The sequence below is a fragment of the Leptosomus discolor genome, chromosome 4 (assembly GCF_034619465.1).
Source record: "Leptosomus discolor isolate bLepDis1 chromosome 4, bLepDis1.hap2, whole genome shotgun sequence".
In the NCBI taxonomy this organism is placed as follows: Eukaryota; Metazoa; Chordata; class Aves; order Leptosomiformes; family Leptosomidae; genus Leptosomus; species Leptosomus discolor.
The window spans coordinates 71,200,104-71,227,216 of record NC_141394.1 but is presented as its reverse complement, the minus strand read 5'-3'; the positions used below and the strand labels follow the sequence as shown (position 1 = coordinate 71,227,216).

At 39.4% G+C, this 27,113-nt stretch overlaps 1 protein-coding gene across 5 annotated transcripts in view; it reads left to right on the top strand.

Annotated features, from left to right (window-relative positions):
• Positions 1-22,596, top strand: part of AFAP1 (actin filament associated protein 1) — a 65,876-nt gene extending 43,280 nt beyond the window's left edge. The window contains exons 8-18 of one of the 5 annotated variants that reach the window (XM_086464135.1): positions 503-652; positions 3,967-4,178; positions 5,670-5,815; positions 9,347-9,464; positions 10,996-11,253; positions 13,139-13,253; positions 14,751-14,915; positions 15,489-15,679; positions 16,372-16,533; positions 19,814-19,864; positions 22,570-22,596. In XM_086464135.1, the coding sequence (XP_086320261.1) occupies positions 503-652; positions 3,967-4,178; positions 5,670-5,815; positions 9,347-9,464; positions 10,996-11,253; positions 13,139-13,253; positions 14,751-14,915; positions 15,489-15,679; positions 16,372-16,533; positions 19,814-19,864; positions 22,570-22,596 (1,595 nt within the window). Of the gene's footprint in view, positions 1-502; positions 657-3,220; positions 3,225-3,929; positions 4,179-5,669; positions 5,816-9,346; positions 9,465-10,995; positions 11,254-13,138; positions 13,254-14,750; positions 14,916-15,488; positions 15,680-16,371; positions 16,534-19,813; positions 19,865-22,569 lie in introns of all 5 variants that reach the window. The other 4 variants (XM_086464136.1, XM_086464138.1, XM_086464137.1 and 1 more) reach the window with 4 other exon arrangements.
• Positions 22,597-27,113: the final 4,517 nt, after the last annotated feature.

Sequence of the window (27,113 nt, the reverse complement as noted above, 5' to 3'; positions counted from 1 at the left end):
TCCATTGTGATAAGGTATCTTCACCTAATTGTACATGGCAGGAGTATTTTTGCTAGGCAAGCATATTCTGTCTTTGTTGGGTACTTAATTGCTGAAGTATTTTGAGGAAAATGTTTAGGAACAATGATTGCCTGGCTGGATTTTTATTCTTGTGTATATGAGCTAAATTTATATGCAGGTACCTCAGTCATACTGATAAATTAGATGATCACTGCTCTGGAAAGAGACTTTCGGCTTGATTAGATTAGATTAAGTTAAATTAGAAGCTTGATTTTTGTTTCTCTTATCCTTGATAATGCCATGACTTTTATAGCACAGAGGTTATTTATAGGCATCTGCATTAGAGAGGGCATATAAAGTTTAGCTCATTGCAGTCTGCAACTTTTGTACAAATATTCGTCTTCCATAGGATTGATGTCTGAACTACTATTTTTATTCAGGTTCTGTCTATTAATTGGTTAATTTAAACACACTAAAATACACACTTTTGCTTTCTTAACAGTGAAGAGGAAAAAAAGTTCAAAATCAGAAGCCAAGGGCACTGTGACTAAAGTAACAGGGAAAAAAATAACAAAGATCATTGGTTTAGGAAAGAAAAAGCCATCAACAGATGAACAAACCTCATCAGCCGAAGAAGATGTTCCAACATGTGGTAAGTGGTTTTTCTCCTTGAGTCTTAAATGCACATTCTGACTAAAACTTTGTAAAATTCTAGCCTAGAGATTCCTCTAAAATTGCTTTTACTGCTCTAATTTTCCCCCCAACATCAGAAGGATGCACTCAGACTAAACGACGAGTAATCAAGAGCTTATCATTTGAAAACAGACTAAAACAACTTGACCTTTCAAATAAAATGGTAGCACAGGCTCAGAAGGAATATCATTGCTCTTTGCAAAGGTGAGGAGGAAGAGAAGTGTGGACAAAAAGCAGAAACAAGAGCTGTTTTCAAACAAATGGATATAAAATGAATATAGGCTGGACTATGAAATAAATTTAGGCTAGGAATTAGAAGAAGGTTCTTGGGAAGGGATCAGGTCTTTTATGATGGATCGTGGTGAGGTTTTATGGGATAGCAACCAAGACAGCAGTCAACTGGCCTTGGCCAAAGTGATTTGAGTTTAATTGTGGGTTCCAAAAGTGATATATATTGGGCAAAATATATATTGAAGGAAGTAACAAGTTTCTAGTAAGCTATTTTAACTCCTAATGTTGACCACTCCATATGACAGCTATAGTGCTTGGCAGCACCAAGGAAGTATGTAAAAAGGCATGCAGAAAATGCTTATGTTTTGTGTCTTAGCTGTTAAAGTTTGCTCACAATTTAGGACTTTGTGCAGTGCACTTAGCTGATGTCCTCATCACAGCTCTGGTATTTTCAAACAATGCAATGTATTTACATTCTCCTGTTTGCTTTTTGGTGCTCCAGTGTTAAGTAACACTTCCATACATGAATAAGGTGGAACCCACCCTTTTACTAACCCTTTTAAAAAAAAAAAAATCCATAGAAAGAAAGCTGTGAAGCAGTTGCACCGGATTCTGCATTTGGATTTGCCTTTTCCCCTTTAATTGTCTAGGAAAACTTTGCGAAACCCAGAAATGTGTGATTAGGCAGCAGTCAGAAGAACTCATTGGTGCTTGAAACATGATAGATGCTTGCCCAATGTGCAAGAAGCAGATCCATGGACCACCAGCAAGAACTTCATAGATCACAGGTGGCTCTCAAGCCACACTTTGGGAATTATTCACATAAGCAATCTTTGATTAAATAAGTGTGTGTATATATGTCTATGCATCAGCTAAGTGCAGATGTGATTTATCAACTGAAAGAACAGCTGGGAAAAGCTGTGTCCAGCCAGATGCATTGTCCGAAGCATCTGGCTTCCATAAAAGCTCAAACTTCCGGGGTCTCATAATCCATTGATTATTCTGTATTATGTGAGATGTTAACCACAGCTGTACAATCTAATTCCTAGTATTTCTATCATTATTTCAGATATAGACATAAATATAGACATTACTATTGCCTGCATTTGGCTCTACTCAACACCACTTGCAGATTTTATAGGAAAATATGTAAGTGCCTAGGCTTTGGTCATTGCAGGAAGTCTTTGCAGAAGGAGTTTCTCACCACCAGAAATTTGGCTCAGTTCAATGCTCTCTGGGAGGCTACTACATAGTTGAAGGCTTTTACACTTTACAAGGCTTTGCCTCCCATGAACCAAGGGAAAATCCCAGCGGGGCTGCAGGGGACACCCAGCTAGAGTGGAATCTAAAACCCACCTGCACTTGGAGTCACGGCAAAGCTCTTCCCTACGGGATCACTGGTCTTTGGCCGCCTGGGCTAAGCTGAAGTGCTAATGCCCCAACCGGGAACACACTCAAGGCTTTTTCGTCATGTCAGCTGTTGAAGGTTTAGATAGGAATACGTGGGAGGAAAAGCATGGGATCTTGCTTAGTTCAACTGAAGCAGGAGGGTGTGGAAGAGCTTTTCTGAGAGGTGTGTTGGGAGCAGAGGGAAATATAAGCACTGTCTGAAAAAAAGGACTCTCGCTCCAAAACAAGCCAGCTGGCTTGCATGTGAAGTGTTTTACATTTCTAGGGATTATAGTATAATGCACAGCTATACAGGGTTTTGTTACAGGAGGAGGGAGAAGAACTGTAGAGTATGATCATCACAAGCAGCCAAAATCAGAGGATTGTGCACATCCTCCTTTTTTTATGGCACCTTCCAAGATGTGTCCAATTCTGATCTGCTATATCCTGTTGGATCAAGCTTTGACGTTGGAACCATAATGTTGGAAGGGAAACCCAGAAAAATTAATGATAAGTCATAGTTTTAATGAAAACCAAAGAGACAGTGATCCAACAGGATTAAAGAAAAAATCAGACTTGAGATAGAAGACTATTTTTTTACATAAATTCTGGCCTGTGCAAGATATCATTTATTTCCCTCCTCATAGCCTGTTTGGAAGCAGCAAAATGCTGAATTCATGTACCATTCATAATGTGCAAGCAAAAGTAAAAGTTTTTTTTTCTTTTTTTCAATCCCAAACTAAATAAGGGAACTAAGCAATGCCCAGGAAAATTGGGCATTGTCTTGATTTTAAGGTTTGAGTCTGGAATGATTGTTGCTATGGGACAGAGAAAAAAAACCACAAAACACTGCCCATTTAATGATATTATGTGACTAGACACTGTACCCAATATAGAGCATGATAAGAAAAGTGGGGTTCTTTTAAAAGGCAATTTGTTAATGAAATTTTGGATTGTCTTAAGGGTACTGAAAAAAAAAAATCTCTGTTTAAACCTTTGTCTTAAAGTTTAGTCAGAGTTTCATATGCATTAACTTCTTGAATTTTAAACCAATGTGAATTATATTTTTATAATCGATAATAATCTTTTAAATTCTGCAAACCAAATGTGCATTCTTCTTTCTAAATTAAATTAGAGCATATAACATCAATGCTTACTAGCATTTTGTGTGTTACAGAAGGTAGCTCATCACCTAATTGATGAGCTATGATCACCAATATGAGCTATGATTTTCCCATAAAATTTTGGTCAGCCACAGTTATCAAAGCCATTACACATGGAGAAGATGGGTCTTCTGTGTGAGCACACTGGCTGTGTACATACCTTTTTCTCACTGTCCTTCTCCCATCCCTTACTAAAGGGGATTGGTGTGCTCTTGCTTACCCAGCTGCTAACACAGAACAGCCGTTTGCACATGAGCAGGATCACGTCTTTATATGATTTTTTTCTAGACTATTGGCGCAGTGAAAGTTTTCATTAAAAGAAGTGAGGCAGGGTCATTTACTTGTCTTCCTAAAATCCATCTGGACTTTCTATTATAAGAGCAGTAAGTTGTTTTAAGTGCTAGCATCACTTTGAAAAGTAAGTTTCTTTTTTTTTTTTCTTTTCAAAAAAAGTCAGGAGTGAAATATCTCACGTTTCATTTTATTACAGGATATCTGAATGTGCTCTCAAATAACCGTTGGCGTGAGCGCTGGTGCAGAGTGAAAGATAATAAACTCATTTTCCACAAGGACAGGACAGATCTGAAGACGCACATTGTTTCTATCCCTCTCCGTGGCTGCGAAGTCATCCTGGGACTGGATTCGAAGCATCCCCTGACCTTCCGCCTGCTCCGAAACGGGCAGGAGGTTGCTGTTCTCGAGGTGCGGTGGTTGCTAATGTCTATGCCTTGTAGGAACACCACAAGCTACATTAGAGAAGTACTTTCATACAACTTGGCCATTTAAAAAAAAAAAAAAGTCTTTGAAATAATATTATTGCAGAGCTGGATAATAAATACTGGGAGAAAAGAAATATTAAGCGTTATAGGCAAAGAGAGAACTGAGATTTAATGCTTTTCGGAAATCTTCTCCATAAGATGCTTTTCTCTACACTGACCTTCCCTTGACCTGCTACTAAAATATCCCTGCTCCTTCTCTAGGCACACTTTTACATCAGGGCTATAATTACATTGGGTAAATAACTTAGCAATGATTAAATAATGGATCACTGTTGATGGGAACTCTAGAGCTCTTAACTCCCATTTATCTGCTGCTTATGTGAACTCCTTTTGCTCAGTCTGTATCGATATTAAGGTAATTGTGCAGTAAGAAAATGCCGTGTGCCAGCAACCTGGTGAGTCTCTTGACACCCCACACATGCACACACTGGCACACTCCTCGCACTATGAGGGTCATACCTTCATCTGTGCTAGGTGGGTCAGGGGTTTTTGAGGAGCTTTATTCATCACTTTTTAAAAGCTGAAATGAGAATACACTTAAAGCCAAGTTTAATGAAGATATAGGTGGAAGCAACCTTTTGCTTTCAGTGGCAGGGCGGACACTTTGTCCACTTCCGGTTTCCGAATGCAGGCCTTGTCAGTCTCCTGTCCTTGCAACAAGGCCTGTTATATGTGAGCTGTTCAGAGAAGTTGAAAAGCTAGAAAGTAGCTCAAGGAACTGCAAAAGGCAATGAAATATTCAAAAAGAACAAGAAATTTAGAAGCCGCACAGCTTCCTTTCCCCCCCCACTTTTTTCCATTATTTATTTTGCTACTGTTTAACTTTGCAATTGGTGACTTGAAGCAAAATATGAAAAATTTAAAATTATTTTAATAGTATTCGTGTGTGTACTTGTGCCATTAGGAAAATGAATGCCATCATCAAGACAAAGTTAGTGGAATTTTTCAAAAAACCATTATTAAAATCTCTTCTGCTGTTTCATTCTGACACTCCCCTTGTTTCTACTTAGCACTAGCATTTTCTTCTCAGGAGTCATGCTAACTAAAATCTCCCATCCTAGCATACGAAAATAATTCTGTTATAGCTTTCAATTTTCTGAAGTCTAAAATAAGCATGTCTTGAATCTAAATCCACTAGCCTTAAACAATTATTTATTTCTTCTTTTTTGGAGATTGCCCACTTTGTATTACATCATAACTGATGAGTACATAGCTCACTTAAAGCGCACTCTTTCTAGCAAAGCCGATTTAATAAGAAATCCTGGGGTTTTTAGGAGTTCAGCAGAGAGAAACCAGACCCTTTCATACAATGTGGTAGCAATTTGTCAGCCAAGAAGAATATGCCGTTTTGCAATAATGCTCAGCTCAGTGGCAGAGCAAAGACCTGACCTACGTTCTTGCCCTCTCCTCACAGGCATCCTCCTCTGAAGACATGGGCAGATGGATAGGAATTTTGCTGGCGGAAACAGGGTCTTCAACAGACCCCGGAGCTCTGCACTATGACTATATTGATGTGGAAATGACGGCAAGCGTCATCCAGGCTGCAAAACAGACCTTCTGGTGAGAGGCGTTCAGCTACCCGGGTGTTTCCAGTACTCTGAGAATTTATATCCGTATGTTAACTCAGATGCCAAGACAGCTTATCAAAATCCACCTCCCCCTTTGCCAGATATTGAACTGCTGAAGTGTTTCAGCATCACAGCATGTTAGATGTGTTTATGATTATCATGTTGGCATCCTGCTAAGTTGTGTAAAAGATGCAGACACTATCCAACTTAACTCAGATCTTTACTGATTTTTTTCTGTAAGTCTCCTTATCAGATGCTATATTTTAATCTTTTATTTGCCTGAAGACTTAGAACTATCCCTGGAAGAGGACGAATATGCTGAAATATGCAGCTATGTAGTTCACATTTATCTGTTGGCTGTATTTGCTGTACATATAGCCAATATATATATATAGCATATATTGGCCAATATATGCTGTTCACTAAAAAGGTATAGCAAATTTAAGTCTTGGATATTCACATTCTCAGTGTTGCCTTCTCAAGTTCTTTATGATTAATTAAAAATTTTATCAAGCTCACACCAGTCCAATTAATTTCTGGGTTTTAATGTAGGAGGTGGAAATTGGGAAGGTGTCTAGGGCACAGCACGGGAACTCTATTTAAATTGCAAATCAGTACAGTGAATTCCCCATTACTGATCCTGTGCTAAGTAATGCATATTTAGCATATATAGTGATTTACATGTTCAGATCAGTTTAGGCATTAAAGGAGTCTTTGGTGAGGAAAGACTGACATTTTTCCTTGGCTAGATGAGGTTGTTCAGAAACGGGAGTGAAGGAACTGTTGGGACAGGCGAGATGTCCTGCTGCAGACATTCCCCGTGGTCAGAAAGTGGGTGGCCTGAAAAGACAGCTGGCAAAGGTGTCATCCCTCATCTCACTGCAAAATGAGACTCCCTACACAAACTTAGAATTTGTGTGACTTAATACATTAGAGAATCACACCCCATCTGCCCATCATAACTTCAAACAGACTGAAAATGATTTAAAAAAGCAAAAGCTTCAGAGTTTTCCAAAAGAAGACGCTCCTGCCATTAGCAAGGTGTTAAGAGAGCTTCAACGAGGGAAAATACACAGCTTGATTCAGGATCTGGTTTGAATGACTTCTTATAGAAATGGGAGTGAGTCAGTGTTACCACAAGCTCAGTTTTGTGAAAACCAGATAATTTTGATAGAATCAAAATGCACTTAGCTTACAGACTTATGTTAATAGTTGTTTTGAAGTTAATGCGGCTCAAAAAGTTTATTCTGTGTTGACATGTATATTTGCTTCAGTCAGCATCTAGCAATAACCACATTTAAGAAAGAAATAGAATGGAAACCTTTTCCCCCTGAATACTGATGACTTTCCTTTTCTGAACAAATGTGATATTAATTGGAGCCAAGTGAAAAAACATATGCAACTAGACCACATGTTAGAAAGGAATGTCAAACAACTTGCAAAATAGCAGAATTCCCCTATTAAGAATTAGTTAAAATTCATTGGGTGTCTTTAAAAGGCTGTAAGAGCTTGTTGACAAGCAACTAGAGTGGCTGTCTGCTGATTTTCAACTGCTCTTAGAAAATGAGGAGAAATTAATGATACTTAAATGTTAATAAAATACTGTTGTTGCCCTTTATAGAATGAATATCAGTATTCCAAATTAACTGCAGTTATCATTAAAGCTTTGATTATCGCACAGTCACTTCAGGGATATTGGTTATTCATTTCCTGAGACTGATGCTTTGCAAAACAATCATCTCTTCATTAATAGTCCCATCAATTTTCTTCATCTAAATCATTAGGTAGGTAGGAAAGGCTAAAGAAAAAATGCTTCTAAGCGTAAGTTTTCTCCATTTCCTTTCCCATCCAGCAGTTTCAGAATACAATTAACTTACATGGATGCATCTGTAAACAGGATTAACGAGGCTTAGTGAAATAATGCTTATGAAGTGTTTGCAGATACTTAGATAAATCTTAGCTTCCTTTGGTGGTGGAAATCATTACTACAGGTGCATCAGATGTCATTAATGAATATCCCAGTTTTCAGACATGGTTATTATACTTCACTCTCATTGAAGCTACTTAAATAGAAAGAAATACAATAATGACTCCAAATGCAGTCCTTCAGACTATCCAGAAACACTTGAGTAATGTTCTTCGTCTAATGAAGTTAAATAAGTTTTTATCATGGAATTTATCTTGGGCTTTTTTTGATTTGTTTTTGTTTGTTTGTTTGTTTATTTGTTTGAAGTAAGAAAAGCCTCTCTCTAATGATAAAATCCACCCCCGCACTGCCCTGAAAGGTTCACACAGATTGGGAAGGTTTGTCCCTCCTGTGAGCCCAGGTCACAGGGCCTGTCCCTCAGGTGAGCCACAGTTGGGTGAGGTCTGTCTCCCTCTGAATGAGAAATTCAATGGACTCCATGTTATTCCAAGGCCAAAAGAAAGCAACTGTTGAAACCACAGCATTCTTGAGCTCCGTCCAGCGCTACAGAAGACCCTCTCTGCTGTAGTAGAGCTTTATCATATTTTATGAATGTCAGCACAGAGTCTGAATAGTTCCATTGTTTGGGATGGAAAGCTTTGTTTTCCTATTCATGTACACCTGAAGCTATAGGAATTATTTGGGATCTCACTCTATACCTCATTCAATTTCAGCAGTTGCTACAAAGGAAAACTCACCCTTGGGGACGTCATCGCTATTGGGCATGATTCTGCCATTTTCTGCATTGTTAAATCTTTGCAAGGCCATTGTAGTCCATGATATCTCACATGTGTTCTACAGAATTCCAGTAAAACAAGCTATACTGATGATTTTGGGGGAAGGGGAGAAAAATAGATAAATATATATATATATATATCCCTTTTATAATGTCCAGAGGACTCAGATCCACCATGTGAAACAGAACAAGAATGAGCATTCCATATTTGCATGGAAAATTACCGAGACAGAGTTAGGAAGCATAGTGCCATTGTGCACACTCTGCCCACCCAAAAGTTGTGATACGGAAAAGAAAAATTCCCAGATTTTGAGGAAGTAATTTTTCAGTAAAATTTTGTGAGATGTGTTAACTTAGATTTTGTCAAAGTTCCACCTTTTTTTCAAATTTTTTACGGATTTGATTCTTGTTGCTCCCAGTTCCTAAGTTCGCATTCCCCCTGAGTATGTATGCACCCAGAATCACCTGCTTCCCCCGCAATGCAGACAACAAGGGAACTTTTATGGGACATTGGCAAGCTGGTTTCTAACATAGATCATCAGGTTCCCATGTAAACACGCCACTGAGCAGTTACAGCTGTTGCCCTCATGGCTTTCACACAGTCATATCCCCACTGTAAGAACGGAGTACAGGAACATATGTTGTTATATTGGCTGCTAGCAGCAACATGTGAGTAGCAAAAGAAGGAAAACTGTCCTGCAGAAAGTGAGAGGATATGTGCTTCCAGGCCACATAATCAGAGACAAGGAACACACCACTGAATCATCATTTAGACTTAGGTTCAAGCGCTGGGTTTTATTAATTTATTTTGCTTTATTCAGTTTCATGAACAGGCGAGTTATATCTACAAATCCATATCGGGGAAGCACTGCCAATGGCTATGCCTGTCCGAGTGGAATGGCACTTCATTACGATGATGTTCCCTGCATAAATGGATCGGTAAGAATTGAATTTGCACAGAACAAATGGTTTGCATGTGTTGAATGCATGGACATCTGAAAATTGTATTATCTAAAAAGCCCCACTGGGCAGTTTCCAAATGAACTCCTATTTTTCTGATTGTGGGCTGCAAACTTCTCTCACACCTACAGAGTATTAAGGGTGTGGGACATATTGTTTACATTAACCTCCACGTGAGCCAACATGCATTTAGAAAGCAGTTGCCTGTTGACAATTTGTTGCCAAGTCCTTGAATATAATACTCACTTGAGGGGGTATTTTTTAGATCACGCTGGGCCTGGCAAAATTAAGTGCCTCAGTTACACCAGGCACTTTTTGGTGTCTATTGAGAAAAACCCACAAAACCAAACACTTCTCAGTCCCTGGGTCTGCATTCTTCATGACAGCAGGTACTGCTCATCCCAAAGGAGAACCACAGTGATCGCTTCCATCTTCAAAAACTGCAGAGCTGATCATAGGGAGATGTGTAATAGGGTTTAACACACAGTGGATATTAACCCACAGGAATATGTGGTCCTCAGGAAGATCTACAGGGGAGCTACATCCCCTGTCAGCTTTTAATTTGGACTGCTTCATAAAGGCCTCCCACTAAGGCCAAACTCAAGAGAAACTCAGACTTTTGAAGTGCGAAGTGGACTGCAAGTTCGGTCCTCCACCATGTCTTATTAATGTCAGAAAGATGGTACAAAGCCCCTCTTGGGAACAACACATGACCATATGTGTGGTGAGTAGACTGTATGTATAGTTCTTGGATGTGCTCATGCCTTTGTATGAGTCGTGTACTGCCACAGCCAGGATGGATTAAGGAAGGGTATTTGGCAACCAGCTCGGTTTCTTTTAAGATTAATTGAATGAATCACTGGAGTATTGTTGTTCAGCTTTCCATTTTTCTGAAAAGAAAAAAAAAAAAAAAAAAAAAGGAATAGCCTGCAGCTATTTTAGCTGGTTGGCTCAGAATAAGAATTCTTCAACAAATAAAATGTACTGCTAGCATACCAGCAGCTGGTATTCACTGGAAAGACATATAGCCTGAAGCAAGAAAGAAAAAAAAAAAAAAAAAAGAAAAGAAAAAGCCCTCTTGGCTTCTACTGACTGTTAGGCCATATTACTTTTAACAACTTATGTACCAGATGTAGTCCCACAGATTCATCTGTGTAGCTTGTGAGCACCACTCTGTTAACACAGTCTGCTTGTGCCCCCATGAGTGCTAGAGCTAGCAACCGGAGGTGCAGTCTGTGACACATCAAGGGTGATAGGATAGTACTGGTTTGCGAATACTGTGGAAGATGCACAGGACTGAGACTGTGAGCCATGTAATGCAATGCTTCCTTTCCACATTGTGTCCTCCCCCCACCTTTCTAAATAGTTTGGCTCAAGTGTAAGCAATAAGCATATGCTTGCTAAACAGCGAGGGCTTGCTATGATCAAAAGAATTACTAATGTTTTAATTTCTCTTAGGAGGTTCTGCATGGTGTATTGTTTACTAACTGCCAAAGTGTATGTGTTGCAGTGGGAACCAGAAGATGGCTTTCCTTCTTCTCGTAGCAGGAACATTGGAGAAGAAATGCTTTATGATAACGCAGGCCTGTACGATAACTTGCCGTCTCCAAAAATCTTTGCACGCTATCCGCCAGCTGACAGAAAACCCAATAGGTTATCTACTGACAAACTCTCCTCTAACCATTACAAATATCCTGTCTCATCCAATCTGTCTTCTGCTCAGTCTGTCACTAATACCTCTGCTGTGGGGAGGGGATCTGGCTCACAGGTACTGTACTATTTAATACTTAATAAAGCTTTTTATTTCTCAGCTGTTCTGTTTATCTGGTTGTTATCTTAAGGGCATTGGGCTATTTCAGTCCCTTAATGCTAGCACTGAAGTTCTTGGAGTTTAGTCATGAGCCCAATGCCAGTGGAACAGGTTTGCTAAGTTGTAAATTCTGATATAGAAGTATTGGCACCTGGGAAAGGCATTCCCCACTTCTTGATGATTTACAGATTGTGGATAATAACAAAAAAATAGATATGACCTTCCAAACCGAACTTGAATACATATCTAGCCGCCTTCTGTCTCCTTAGCAGTGAGGACTTAAAAAAAAAAAAAACAAAAACAAAAAAACCCAGAAAAGTGAAACATGAACTGGCTGTGACAGCAAATTTACCTCTCATCTGTGTATTCTGTATACTATGGTTATAAATATTGTGGATATACATGTATATTATAACATATATTATATTATGTATACTAAATGATATTATATATAGTGTGTATGTCACAGAATCACAGAATATTAGGGTTTGGAAGGGACCTCAAAAGATCATCTAGTCCAACCCCCCTGCCCAAGTAGGACCACCTAGAGTAGATCACACAGGAATATACCATATTTAAATTACTACCTGTTATTTTCTTCTCCTGAAAAAAACCCTAAGCTTATGTCTCTGCTGTTTTCTGAGAGCGGACTCGGGCTTCTGGACGACAGCTGAAATGCAAAGCTATAAAGCAGATGAAATCCTGTGTGCTCAGCCTCAGTAGCAGACCCCATCGGGGGGCAGAGCAAGCCTTGCTCACAGTCACGTCAGGGACCTTCTCCAGAGCCCATAGCCTGTCTCCAAAAGCATAAGCCTATGAATGTATCACAAAGAGAGGTGGTTTTCAATCTAATCTGAAAAGGAACAGTTAAATGTTTCCCTCGTATACGGTACCTGTCATACTGCGTGTTAACTCACTTAACCCTTACAAAAACTTCATATTGGAATATTAGAATTCAGTGAAGTTGCAGGATCGGAGGTGGACCCAAGCAATAAATTGCCTTGAACCTTGGCTGCAGCAGCAGCAAGCTTCTCATTGCACTCCTAGTTCAGTCCTCAAAAGCTTTTGGCAGCAAGTGACAAGAGCATGGCACACGTATGCCCTGTGCTCGGCTAAGGCATCCCCCTTGGACACATTATGATTAGTCAGGACAGTGTTGCTCTTCCCAGGGTTCAGTTCATTGCAGGGGAACCCTCTAAATGGAAACCCTTTTGTCATGAAATGTGCTGTTTCTGGTAATCTTGTGAGCTTGTCTGGCCATTGTGAGAGGGTTTTTTAAGTAAGAAAAATTTCAAATCAGTAGCTAGAGGTTGTATAAGAGGAAACTGATATGTTAACTCCTAACATTTATAAATGTGTAATAATTATATTGTTTTAAAAACATGCACCACAAAGATGGCAAGGTTATATAGTGAATAAGAAAGTGTGTTGAATTTTTGTGTGGCAAACCCTGTTGGCTTTTTCTGTATGAAATTAACTCTGACAAACCTGTGTTTAAAGAATCTTTACTGTATAAAATTATTCAAGTGTACAAATTTTCTACCTCACAATGGCTTTCATAATACAGTAAATGCCAGAGTTTTAAATAATTTGGGAGACTGTGGTGCCACCAGAGATGAGGAGTTCATTCCCTTGTTATCCTGTGATTGCTGGTGTGGCTCCCGCTGAGCAGGCGGCTCAGACATCTCTGGAGGAAGTGCTGTCTCCAGCTCAATCAATGTGCTCTATTGAGTCTCTCCGAGCAGACAGCTTTTTGTCAAGCTTTGCCCTTGATGAAAGAGTGACTGTAATGCCAGTGTCACAGGGATTGCTGGAGCCCAGTTGTACTTTTGTTTTCAAACAGTTTAAAGGCAAGAAGCCTCCTGTGACTGCTAATGGGGTCACCGGAAAAGGGAGAACCTTAAATAGCCAGCCGAAGAAATCTGAATCAGTGTCATGTGTGAAGCGCACTGCATCCAGTAAGTATCTCTCACTGCTTCTTCACTTGTGAGACGAGTCATGAGGATACCCAAAATAGCTGCCTTCTTAGCAAACAGGATACTGAACCACTGTGGTTCTTCTGTGGCTGGGAGGTTGAGCAGGAGCTGCCCACCAAGACTTTGAATAGGAGATGGTGTGTGCATTAGTACTACAGCCATGCCACGAGATAAAAGATCGTCATATGGAGAAAAATAAATATGTAATGTGGACCCATGGCTGCAAAGTCATGAGGACAGTGGGGAAAAAAAAAAGGACAACAATTCTTCATCTAGGGCAGCGTGTAATTCTGTATTTCTGTTGGAAGAGGAAGATGAGATGCTGGGAAAGACATGAGAACATTATGTTGCACAAAAGTGGACTTACTGTTATCACTAACGAAAAAGAAAAATGTATAACAAAATAATGAAGACAACCACACAGCTCAAAAGCTTCCTCAGAGAGAGGAGATTTCAATTTGTGAGTGGCACATTCAGAAAGAGTATTCTTCTGGGCAGGTGAATTGCTTCTAGGAAATCCCTAACAGGGATTGCTTTGTGTAAAGAATTAAAAAGACCTCTAATAATATTTTTTAAGATATGGCCTCAAAAGCACAGCTTCTAGAGAAGGAATGAATCTGGTTTTTTAATCCCATGATAATTTTTTAAGAATTCCTGGATTTAATGGCCACAAAATAAATTTGTGTTAGACTTCAGGAAAAAACTATGTACCTTTCTAACCATGCAGGTTGAGTGGCACTGGAATAGATAGCTGTGGGAGTAAAGGCGTCTGGGTTCCTAAAGACCGACTAAAACTGGTTTGGCAAGTCTTTGTCAGGAATGATTTGGTGTCCTTGAGTTTGCCTTCAGATATGCAGACAAAGTGATCTGTTAGCTAACCTGTTTTCTTTGAGTCTGCAGCTGGAGCAGAGGTATAGAGGAGGCTGTGATATAAATTAGACCACAGATCATGCGAGCCATGAAATGAAAGCATTTATATGGGAAATTAAAAAAATAAAGCTCTCAAGTATAAAAGAAGTGAGAACACCTTTGGGTTCTCTCATGTCAGGTGAGAAAAGGCGTGTGCTTTAAGCCCTTCAAGTAGGAAGGGAAACCAGACAAAAGGGCAAATGGGTAGATTTTCTTCTGACCCCTTCCAATTAAATTCAAGAGTTCAAAGATAAAAAGGAGCTTCCTTTCCTTCCTCTGAACTACATAGAAAAGGAAGGCCATTTTTCAAAAGCAACGTACTATGAGGTAACTGGTATTCCACATCTTGCCTGTACAAATGTAGAGAACAAACTATGTATCCCTATTATTTCTGTAGCTGTGCTGCAGAACTCAGTGGGAATCACGGACCTTGAGAAAAGGCAAGTGGAAGAAGGATGGCAAACTGGTTTCTCAAACCATGACATGCTTCATGTCATTTTCAGTCTCAGGGAATAGTTTAGAGTTCTACTGTTAGTTTTAACCATAAATAACTAAATCAAATACATACAGATGCGGAGCAGTACAAATATGGCAAGAATCGTGTGGAGGCAGACGCAAAGAGGTTACAAAGCAAAGAGGAGGAGCTGCTAAAGAGGAAAGAAGCACTGCGGAATAGGCTGGCCCAGCTCCGAAAAGAAAGAAAAGATTTACGCGCTGCCATTGAAGTCAATGCTGGTATGAGGTGCTTTTTTGTGCTGAAAACTGCCCTGGTTAGGCTTAATTACACGAATAGCTTTGTATTCTGTGCTGAAGACATGCTGCTACATGAGGTTTGGTTTTGATGTTAAGCAATTCTCTGTAATGTCTATATTTGCTTTCTATATAGATACAAAATATATAATACAAATATATATATTTTTATACTTTATATATTTTTTAACATATGTGTGTATATATATACACATCCCTATGAAGTTACACCAATGCGGATTTCAGACAAGCAGAACATGGTAATAATTTTATTGTGCCTGGCTAATTATATTTTCATAACATGGAAAAATAACAAAACAAATACTGATTTGAAACTAGACTAGAAACCTAGGGAAAGCACCTGAAAGAAAGCATTTGTTTTCTGTTGCTATACTTTTTACATGAAAAAAAAGTGGATTTTGCAATGTATGTAATTTTTTTTGTGATGTCACTGATTTTTAGAGACCTTGTTCCTTACTTTTTTAAAAAAAGAAAATAATTTTTGTAAGTGTCAATTTAAGCTTCTTATTTCAATAATAAAATTGCTATGGATGACAGGCAGGAAGACCCAAGTGATTCTTGAAGACAAGTTAAAGAAGTTGGAAGAGGAGTGTAAGCAGAAGGAGGCTGAGCGTGTAAACCTGGAGCTAGAACTGACCGAGGTGAAGGAGAGCCTAAAGAAAGCCTTGGCTGGTGGCATCACACTGGGCTTAGCTATTGAGCCCAAGTCAGGAACATCAAGCCCACAGGTATGCAAAGCCATTAAAGATGCAAATCCCAACTCCATGGGCTGGGAGTACTCTGCCTTCTTAGCTCCAGTAAATTGAGTGGAAACTGAGAGTTTTCAAAAGCTTTATTGAGCCCAGGAAATAAGAGCAGAACTAAATGCCTCTCTGTGTTATTTGCATTCTTCCCCTACATCTGGTATACTTTCTGCAGGAACAGGGAGCAGGTAGATGTGGGAATTACAGACAGTGTGTGTTAGGATAATGTGCAAAAGCTGACACTTCGTTGTTCTCAGTGATTGTAAAACTGCATGAGCTGAGACATTGCTCCATCCCAGGGAGATTTAAACGCACCAAGTCATCATCCAGTGATGGAGACCTACTTGTGCCAGTCCCCTATCAGTCACTGTTGCCCTTTGCAGGGGCTGCATCTTACCCATTCACGATGGAGCATGGCAGTCCTGGCTTATGCTATAGATTTGTGTTAGAAGCAGCCATCAGAAGGATCAGAGAATGATATGTCAATTCCTCCAGATGACCCAATGTTGTTTAATCACAGAAAACAAAGTTTAATTTTCATCACAGAACACACACATTGTTTTGTTTTCTTTTGTTCTAACCTCTTTCTCATTTATCCATCATTATTATGAATATGGTTTCTTTAACAAAAAATGTACTTGGAGGAAACTCAATGTAGGCTTTTCACTTTTCATTAGTCTCCAATTTTCAAGCACCGAACATTGGAAAACTCCCCAATCTCCAGTTGTGATACCAGTGATACTGAATGCTCAATACCTGTGAACAGTGCAGCAGCTCTGAAGCGACCTCCCTCGTCAAACAATTCTCCATGTCGAGGCCATGTCCTTCGAAAAGCAAAGGTGAGAAGACTTAAGTCTAGTTTTCTTTTTCCTGTCCTTTTTCTTACTTTCTTAAAATAGTCTTACTTCTTGTGGAAACACAGAGGTCGAAAAGGAGAGAGGGAAAGATTTGTTCCTCCTGCTTCTGTGGGTGAAATTAAGCCTTAAGAATCATTGAATCATAGAATCATTCAGGTTGGAAAAGACCTTTGAGATTATCGAGTCCAGCCATCAACACTAGTGTGCCAAGTACACCCCTAAATTGTATCTCCAAGCACCACTTCTAAACAACTTTAAACACATTTAGGGATGGTGACTCAATCACCTCCCTGGGCAGCCTATTCCAATGTCTGACAACCCTTTCAGTAAAATAATTTTTCCTAATGTCTAGCCTAAACCTACCCTGAGGTTGAGTCCATTCTCTCTTATTCTATCATTAATTACCTGTGAGAAGAGATGAGCACCTACCTCCCTACAATGTCCTCTTAGGTAGTTGTAGAGAGCAATAAGGTCTCCCCTCAGCCTCCTTTTCTTAAGACAGCCCCAGTTCCCTGAGCTGCTCTTCATAAGATTTATTCTTTAGGCCTTTCACCATCTTTGCTGCCCTTCTCTGGATATGTTCTGGCACCTCAATGTCTTTCTTGTATTGAGGTGCCCAAAACTGAAAACAGTATTCAAGGTGTGGCCTCATCAATACCAAGTACAGGGGGACGATCACCTCCCTACTGCTGCTGGCCACGCTATTTCTGATACAGGCCAGGATGCCATTGGCTTTTTTGGCCACCTGGGCACACTGCTAACTCATATTCAGCCACTTGTCAATCAGCACCCCCCAGGTCCTTTTCTGCTGGGCAGCTTTCCAGCCACTCATCCCCAAGCCTGTAGCGCTGCCTGGGGTTGTTGTGACCCAAGTGCAGGACCCGGCACTTGGCCTTGTTGAAGCTCATACAATTGGCCTCGGCCCATTGATCCAGCCTGTCCAAGTCCCTCTGTAGAGCCTCCCTACCCTCAAGCAGATCAACACTCCCACCTAACTTGGCGTCGTCTGCAAACTTACTAAGGGTACATTCTATCCCTTCGTCAAGATCATTGATAAATACGTCAAACAGAAGTGGCCCCAGTACTGACCCCTGTGGATCACCACTGGTGACCGGCTGCCAGCTGGATTCAACTCCACTGATCACCACTCTCTGGGCCTGGCTGTCCAGCCAGTGTTTTACCCAGCACAGCATATGCTCATCCAAGCCATGAGCAGCCAGTTTCTTCACTAGAATTCTGTGGGAAACAGTGTCGAAAGGTTCACGGAGGTCGAGGTAAACAGCATCTACAGCCTTTCCCTCATCCATTAGGCAGGTCATCTTGTCATAGAAGGAGATCAAGTTCATTAACCAGGACCTGCCTTTCATAAACCCATGCTGACTGGGCCTGATCACCTGGTTGTTCTGTAAATGACTCGTGATGGCACTCAAGATGATCTGCTCCATGAGAATGTGCCATATATAAATTCCTTGTATTAATACATAGATATTGCTGATTTTGAGGAACCTTTTGCAGAAGAATTGGTAAGTAGTTTGGGAGACAGATTTGACTCTATTCCCTCATTCTGTGTTTTTCTGTATTCCTTTATAGATTTTGCAGGTAAGTGCATTCTATGATTCTGCGGTCTGTGGTGCAGACAGTCCATCTGAAATTCAGGAAGTTACACTAATCTATGTAGCAGAGAAGTGGTTAAAAGAGCACTGTTATAGTAAGTGTTCTGAAACAGCACAAGATAGGGTCTGATCTTTGCCAGCTGGTTCAAGAAGAGAATAGTTGCATGTTATAATAATTGACAATGTGTTGTGCAAGTATCAACACTTAGTGTATGCTTAAAGCAGAAACTGCATTGAATTAATTCTAATCTTGCAAGAACCAGGCTGAAGTTTGCGGTCCTCTTATATTGCTACATTTTTGTGATTTTTGTGCTTTAGTTTAAATGCGATTTGCATGACCATTCTTCTGGGCTAAATTTGCTAGCAACATAAGCATGTGGGCAGCACGTAACCAAAGGTGACAGTAATAGCACTGGCCCAAGCTTTTGATGATTTAATAGTTCACTGCTAATTGTAATTATAAACAAATAATCATAGACATTTGCCTTTCATGCAGTCCATTCCTTTTTTCCAAAACTATTAAGTATTCTGTATAAGGATTTTTTTTTAAGTAACTTTTGTTACATGGCTTCAATGATTATATAAATTTACAATTACTGAGCATGAGCCTGGCACCTAAATGTGGTAGATGCTGAAAAATTATTATTTCAACAAATTATTTGGTTTTCTGGCACATCCTAATGTCTCTGCTTCGTTCCTCCCCCAGCCCCTTGAACCTCTCTACATTGCCCAGGCCATGAATTACATCTCTTACTATACCTTATGTGAGAGCTTTCTCACCCTTCTTCTACTACCATCTCGTCCATCCTTTTCGTGGACATCAACTGCTTTTTCTGTCAGTTAGCACAATTCATTTGTATTCAACCAACAACAATTAAACTCAGCCTAATAGGTTTCAGTTCTATTTAACTTTCAAGTTTGCTGCTTGTGTTTCAAATCTGAAGAAGGATTCATGTGCTCTAAAGCTTATCTGTGTATTTCAATTACACCCTAATTTGTCTTATAAAGATATCATCTCTATACACTTTGTCTTAGATTTGCATGTTAGCACAGCGTTACTCAGGGAATGCGGTCTAGCAGAGTGCAATTCTTATGAAAGGGAGTGTGGATTTGTGCTACATGCCGGACAGGCACATTAAAGCCAGCCGTTTATGCTTTATAGCTGGAGAAACCAGGGCACTATAAAAACCTAAACATTTTTGGTGTAAAGAATACCTTCCAGCTGTAGTACATTTTTTATGCTCAGCATATACCATACAGGAAAAACCCTGCTGCGTTGTTTGAAATCACTGTGGTTTGGATGGCATGACAGGTTGGTCAAGCTCTTTTGTAGAGGAATCTTGGATATAGGATACAATCAAAAAGGATATGGAGCTACTAAGCATATTTGCCATCCTGGGAAAAACAGCTCAAAGTATTCAATTCAGCTTTAACAGCTTTTTCCTAAAACATCATGCACTAAATATTAGGAGTGAAATTTTGCTGAATTAGATAGTGCAACACAAGCTGTACTCAGCCCACTCGCAAGGAGCTGCAGCCAAAGTCCGCCATCAGGTATGCATCTGCAGCACACCCTGCTTTCAGGGGGGGAGTTAACTGTACATGTGCGAGGGTGGAATTTGGCTCTCAATTCTTTTGGCCTTTTGCAGTTACGAGTGAGCCCAGGCCTTATAGAAGTGGCTAAGGAAAGGGCGTCACACGTGAGTATCCCGGAGCAGAACTTGGCTCTCCACGCATGGATGTCAGTGCAATGCGTGGGAGTGAAACGGATTTCACGTCTGTGCTTGCACTTGCTTCTTCAGCAACTGGCAAATGTCCCAGTGTTATGAGGGAGTTATATAAGTGTTCAAAATGTCAGATTTCCCCCCCCCCCCAGTATGTATTTGAATGCACTGAATGCTTCCCTTCTTGTTCTTTCCTTGCACGAAGGACGCAGTCTGTCACCAGCCAGCCTCTTGTTTGCAGCCACCCTCATATCACTGCCGTGCTAATGAGCCCGCAGCCCTGCACTGCTCCCTGCTAGGGTGGCTGCTGCTGAGAAAGGTGTGCAGTGTGCACTGGTTAGAGCTGGGTGGCACAGCAAGGCCTTGGAGGGGAGGCAAGGCACCTGAGACAGCAGGCTTGGGAGCTGCTCCACCAAACTCTCTCTCCTCTCAGATGCACAGACGTGAGAAGGAAATACAGAGAGAAGCAAGAGGACAGATCTAGTTTTAAATCTGAGAACTAGCAGCAATTTGAGGATTGACTGTATAGGCCTTACACTATACATATCTACATATATGCATACATATATTTGGATTTTGTTAACTTTTCATTTTGTAACGTATGCTTTTATTACTTTTTTTTTTTTTTTAGAAAATAATAAAGCATATTTTTAAGAAGTCAGAAGGCATTTTAATTGTGATTTTATCAATCTCTACTTGGCTAGAAATGGAGACTGTGTTAAAATGTGGAAAACAATATTCTGCGTTAGCATTCCTAGAAAACTAAAATGGTCCAAATATCCTTGCTGTACAAGAAGAACAATTCTTCAAACAGTTCACATTTCAAATTAATTTCTAAAACCAAATTGTTATATGTAGCAAGGAAAAGGCAATGATTATTTCTGATTTGTTTTCAAAACTGGTGGACTGGTGGACTGGTGAATGTCAGCAGCTCGCATTTTGCTTATGTTCAGGAACTGGAGAAGAAAAGGAGCTCTCCCAGTTTCCCAGCTCCCAGTCAGGCTGTCAGTGTTGACTGAAGCATTCTTTCATTGGAGTGAACCTGCTGGATAAATGGAAACAAAAAGTGCCTTCTGCACCTGCAAAAGAAGCTACTGCTTTCAAGGCTTATTTAATACTTTACTTTAAAAAAATTATCCTTCCAGCTGCTTCCCTTAGAGCTTTGGTAGCCTGTATGGAGGGAATATACATTTAACAGCCTTTTTAAAGTAATCTAGTTTTTACCAATACTGTGTTTTAAGTTTAGGGTTACCATAACTTGAAGTATAAAACTGAGTATTTAAAATATATTGTATTTTAATAAAAGCACCATTTAAATGAAGAAAAAAAAAACCCACAAGGTTAAAAAAATAGTAATAGTAATCGTATACATGCTTTAAACCCAAGATTTTTTTCTTATATTACTAAAGCAGCCACCAAATGTGACCTTTACTATTGCTTTACAATGGTTGAAGAGGTGTCATGGTCGTGCAGCTGTTTTGCCAAACTAATGCAATTACTGCTCTCAGCAGCAGAAACAGATATTTACGGGCAGAAGTAACAGTTTTCAGTTAGAGCTATTACATTTTGTGGAATGAGTGTTAAATTCAGGAATTCAGGTTGGGAGCCAAGTCAGCAGGCTGCCTGCAGAGTATCTCTGCAGAGTAGATGGGTGGGAGTGGAATCTGTAGACCCCAGTGCCTGGCTAGGATCAGCTGGGCGGTTGCTCCCTGAGGATTACTTCAGTGAGAGGCCAACCCCTCCATATCTCCATTAGTTCCTGATTGCTGCAAGGGTGTGATTCAAGGAGTAGGTACGGTGAGGATGTCCTAAACTAGGACAATCCCTCTTCAGCTCTTCTGCTCCTACATACTATTAGGAAATGCTATAGGTATCACTCAATAGCCACAGATTTGATTTAACTGGGTGTTCAGCTACAGCAATCTCATGATTTTCACTTACGTGGCAGAAGAAATGGCAATACCTTGCTCTAAGACATGTGGATGAAGACATTATAGATTATGTGTTTTGCTATGGATGGTAGGCGTCATTGTCCTCAGCTAACAGGGAAACTGAGGCACAGAAAGGCAAAAATTATTTCTTTAATTTGCAGAGCAATAGCTCAATTTGGATTATGTATATGGGAAACAAAGGCAATGTAAACTAACTTGTTTACCCTGCCTGTAAGTCTCTCTGCCTCAGTAGGTTGCCCTTTTCAGACATAGAAATGTGTGTCTGCCATGAGTTTTATAAGAAAAAAATTGAAGAGTAGTAAAGCAATCGCTTGGTGTCAGCTGTGAGAGATATTGAGTACTTCCTGCTGTGTCATGCAAGTTAGAAAGCCTATATGCTAAATCAGCCTCTCCCTTATTCAGCTCCAGCTGAGAGCTTCACACCAACTGGGGTGTGCGAATTTGCTCTGTAAGTACCCTTTGCAGAAAACAAACGTGGCTTATTTGCACTGCAGTAGAAAAAAGTTGCTGTATATAGTTGCGGAGGGATGGAAGCTGGGCATATTCACTATCAGAACGTACTTGTTAGCATTCCCTAACTAATCTGTGGGCAGAAGACTGGATCCAGCAAAGTTAATGGAAAAACTGTTACTGACCTCAGCTGGCTTTAGCTTAGCAGATCTGATGACAGCAGTGAAATATCCTGATTTCTCTAACATTTTCTGTATCTTCTTGTTTTCTCCCTTCCAGGAATGGGAGATGAAAAATGGAACATAAATACAGCAAAACCACTTACTTTCCATAAAAGCCTTACCTATTATGGACCAAGACATAGGCTGCAAAAGACTCATCTGAAAGGTGATATCAAGCGATACAACATAAGAGGTTTTATAATTCTGTTAAGTTAATGGTAGCTTGGCGTTAATTTGCCTGTATTCCCTCTACTGTATTGCTGTGTAACTATGTGTGCCCCTTTTTATTAGCTGTAACTTTTTATTTCCGACTTCACTGGTAAAGAAAATAAAAACCAAAAAATCTAAACCAACCATAGTAATTAAAAAGGAGCATAAAGTTGCAACTGAAAGCTTACACAGCACAGACCAGCAATGTTAATTATATACCATCAGTTGGCCTGAACACCACTGAAGACTGGTGCGTTAAGAGCAATGTGAAATCATAACTCTTACAGGTTAAAACTGACTTTTGAGATCTGCCACAGAGGTGGCTGAGCGAAGTCTTGCTCGTTAGCAGTTGCTTCACTGTTAGCTGTTCACGTGGCAAAAGAAAACCGAAGAAGCGTATTCACAGAAATGGCAGGGCTTGCTTGGCCGGGAAAGCAGGAGCTCTTCAGTGCTGCCGTCGTCTACGCTGGTGTGAGACCGTGGGATGACACAACTCAGCTGTGAAGCATTTTTTGGATACTTTTTAGAAGGATGCTTTTGCCATTGGGAGATAAAAAGCTGCCACTCTTTGAGAAAAATGCATTTTAGTATGTTCTCTTTATTAATATTCTGAAGCACCAGTCATTTTCAAAGGTCATGTTGTTGAATTATGACTTGTTCCTGATTTTTTTAAAAGGCAAACAGGTATTTTTAGATACTGCTTCTTTTCTATACTTTTTGAAAAAAGAAAACATTATTGAAATTAATTCTCAACAGATAAGGGCAACTCAGAATAGCTTATGCAGTCAGTCTTGTTTTGTTTTTATAATATAGTATTGTTAAACTTGAGTTATAGAACACTGCTGTACTTAGTTTCCTTCATCTTTTCAGACCTCAGCTATTATTTTTGAGGAAGATGGACTGAAAAGATGATAATTTCCAGACTTTTATAAAAAATTTTACAAAGAATTGGGGATTTTCTCAGACAGGAGTCGATTTCTGTTTACTAGGAAACTGCGTCTTGCATTTTAGTCTGTAAAATTATAGAAATCTGTTGTTCTTTGTCTGCGTCCACGTCACTCCTGAGAACTTACATGCAGTAAATTGCCAACTAAAGTCCTTCAAAATCTCAAAATTGGCTTTAAAAAATCAGGAGAGAGAGAGAGGGAAAAAAATATATAATAAGTTGGATTATTTTAATATTTTCTCTGTGGTTATTTTAAGGCATTGGAGAGCTTTCAATCACATTCTCAAGATTTTTTTCCTCCTCAACTGTGAGGACTAGAAAATTACTTTAATTAAAAAAATTAAAATACTACTCATATTTTGAGATAATCACAGATGTTAGGGCTGGAGTCTTGATGATTAGTTAAGATTTGCAATTAAAACCACAGAAGTTGGCAAGACAGCAATTTTCAAGGATCACATCCCTTTATGGCCCAGCCTGTAGTTTGTTTCTTACCTTTAGGAATAGGCATGTGTAACTCCTGAAGGGTACACTGGAATTCCCAGCTGAGCTGGACGCCAGAGGACTTCCCACAGGAGCTGATGGGATTTGAAGGGCACAGAGCTATCAAAAAGACCTGATAGCTGCTAGGACATGGGGCTGTGTCCTGTTCCCAACTGCAATTAGTGCCAGGGATCCCATTGACCTTAGCAGAGTAGAAATGGGGCCCAACATGAAAAAAGGCTCCTTGCTTCTTGGGACTAAGCTTTGTACAAAGTGCCGCCGGAATGCAGATACAGTATGGAAGCAAGTGTCAGTGTGGTTTTCACTGAGAACAGGATTTTGTAATATTATTTTAGGTCATCTGCTTACTTACTAACTCTATAAGTGGAGGGCACATTATATGCTGTATGACTATGGACTAAACAGTATCAAGTTCCCACAAATATTAGGAGAAAGAAATTTGAAGCAAAAGCAAGTTCATTTAGGCTTTTTATTTCAAAATAAGTTATTTATTTGTATATTGCAATAAATATTTAATTTATATCTGTACATATTTATGATGCAAATTAGGCTTGTAGTCAACATTTGCAATGATGTAACCGTTGCCATTAACAAGTGGTCCTGCATCAAGAAATGCAGAGTAGTCAAAAGCCAAATCACTTCTCTTGTTTACCCAATATTGGAATTGTATCTTCCACCCCCTATATCCCATGGGAAAAAAACAAGTCCTTGGCAAGGACAGGTGTTAAACCATACCTGAGACAGAAGTGTGCAAATTTCTGTCCAAGCAAACAGCAATCACGTGGTGCTGGGGCTGCACACACAACCCCAGCCCCAGTGCTGCAGCTTTCTGCTTGCCATAGATGCCGGTCACCCTCGGTACCTATAGTGCCCTTGGCACCTATAGTGCCTGCTGCAGCAGGGGCTGCTGGCAAAATCAAGCATCTTTCTCCCTTCCTCCAGCAAAGGCTCCATAAAGCCACCACTGCCCCCTTGCCCCCAACCCGGCACGTACTGGAACTGTTAAGTACTTTGGTACCATCACAACTTGCATAAATGACGTGTCTATCCTACGTAATGGCCAAGGTTTTGAAAGGAGAAAGAACTCCCACAAAAACTCGGGAAATAACCTCTCTATAGACCACATTTGGTGCTGTGAAATGTACTCTGTTTCCTTGAGTAGTACTATTGCTGCACAATATTTTATAAAAAGCGACAGAGCTTGTATTTTCACCATTTTTAGATTTCAGGCTCACCAGGCAAAGTCAGCTATAGAGCAGTATGACTTTTGTTTTAAAGGAAAACTCATATTTTGAACCATTTGTATGTCTTTTAAGAAAATGTTACACTTGTGCTTCCTCAACAAACTCCTGTTACTGTACCAGGTGCTTTTTTTATTGTTTTGGGTTTTTTTATGGGTGATGCTTTTTTTAAAAAAAACCAAACAAACAGATCATAACTTGGGGATCAAAGGTTTTGTTGTTTGTTTTTTTTTTTTTAATGAGATGATTGTGGCAATTTGATTTTTTCAAATGGAGAATACTTAATTTAGTATCAATTTTTATTAAAGACACTTTCAAATTAATTGGCCCAGGCTGTATGTTGTAAGATAATGTTCTCATATTAAGAATGTAATTATTTCCTTATTGTATTTTTAAAAAAACAAAATCGTATTTAAAAAAAATCTCTGTGAAAAAAGCATGAAAGAAACATGAAAAAAGTTTTTGTTTTATTTTTGTTATTGGATATGTTGGCAGTGCCCATTATAATTGACTGTAAATATAGTCTTTCTACTGTATTTCTCAATGTATTTAAGTTTTATGACACAAATTCATGGAAACTTCTGTTAAAAAAAAAAAAAAAAAAGGTCAAAAATAGACCCACCTTCATATGTGTGTCTTAGTAGCTTCAACTAACTTTATGCCTTTCTAGTTTATTCTTCAGAAAGTCTTGCAGAGTGTGAAAAAAAAGACTGGCACCTGGTAGGTGTGACAGATCCAGACCATTATTAATAAAGTTACCTGTCAAAAAAGAAGTATTTGCATCGTTGTTTCTTGGTATTTGTGAGTGTAATAAGTAGGTGGCACCTTAGCAGGACACCTGCAAGAGTCATCCTCGACCAAGTACCATTCTGCCATGCCAGCTGGCTGAAAAATGCTTGGGCAGGTTATAATTAGCATAGTTTTGGTATCAGTTCTGTCTCCATTTAACTGTGCGATGACCTTCTGCAACTTGAAGCAGGCTATCTAAGGGTTCGTCTGGCAATGGAAAATGGAAGTTCAATGTATTTAGAGCTCATAGAGCAGAAAGTACCGCTTATCTAGTGTTACTGTATCAGTTTGCTTAGATGTCAGCCCCATTAATAAATAAAGTAAAATGTAAAACATTAAAAATTACCCCTTAGAAATTAAACTGGATCAAAATCAAACAACCGAGCTAATTATCAGGCCACTTAATGATGAATATAGCAATTCCTTATAGATGACTGACAGATGAGATTTAAAAGTGATAAGCCATAATTACTACCTGTTGCTTTTCCTAGATTTAGCTCATGCTCCAATTAGACTAAAATTATTAGCAAATGTCATGCTTACGTAGAAAATACATTTCATTTTACCAGAATCAGGGAAGCAGTATTATAAAGTAGTCTAAATGGTTTCCATTCTGTAATCACAGCCTCTTTGACATAAGGAAAAAAAGGTGGTCAGCATTTGTAAAACAACATGTCATGATGGTAAAACTAATAAGAATTGTCTCTCAAGTAGACACAGCTGTTGGTTCAGTTAGTTAAAGCTTATAACCCTTCACTGCCTTTTGTCAATTAGAAAGCCTTCAGAAGCAAAGCAAATTATTAGTATTTCTTTAGAGAAAGACTGTCTGTAGAAAAGATAGATATAGGACAAGTTGTATAAAAATATGTATGTTCTATATAAAAATATATAGTTAGAATAGTGTGTAATATA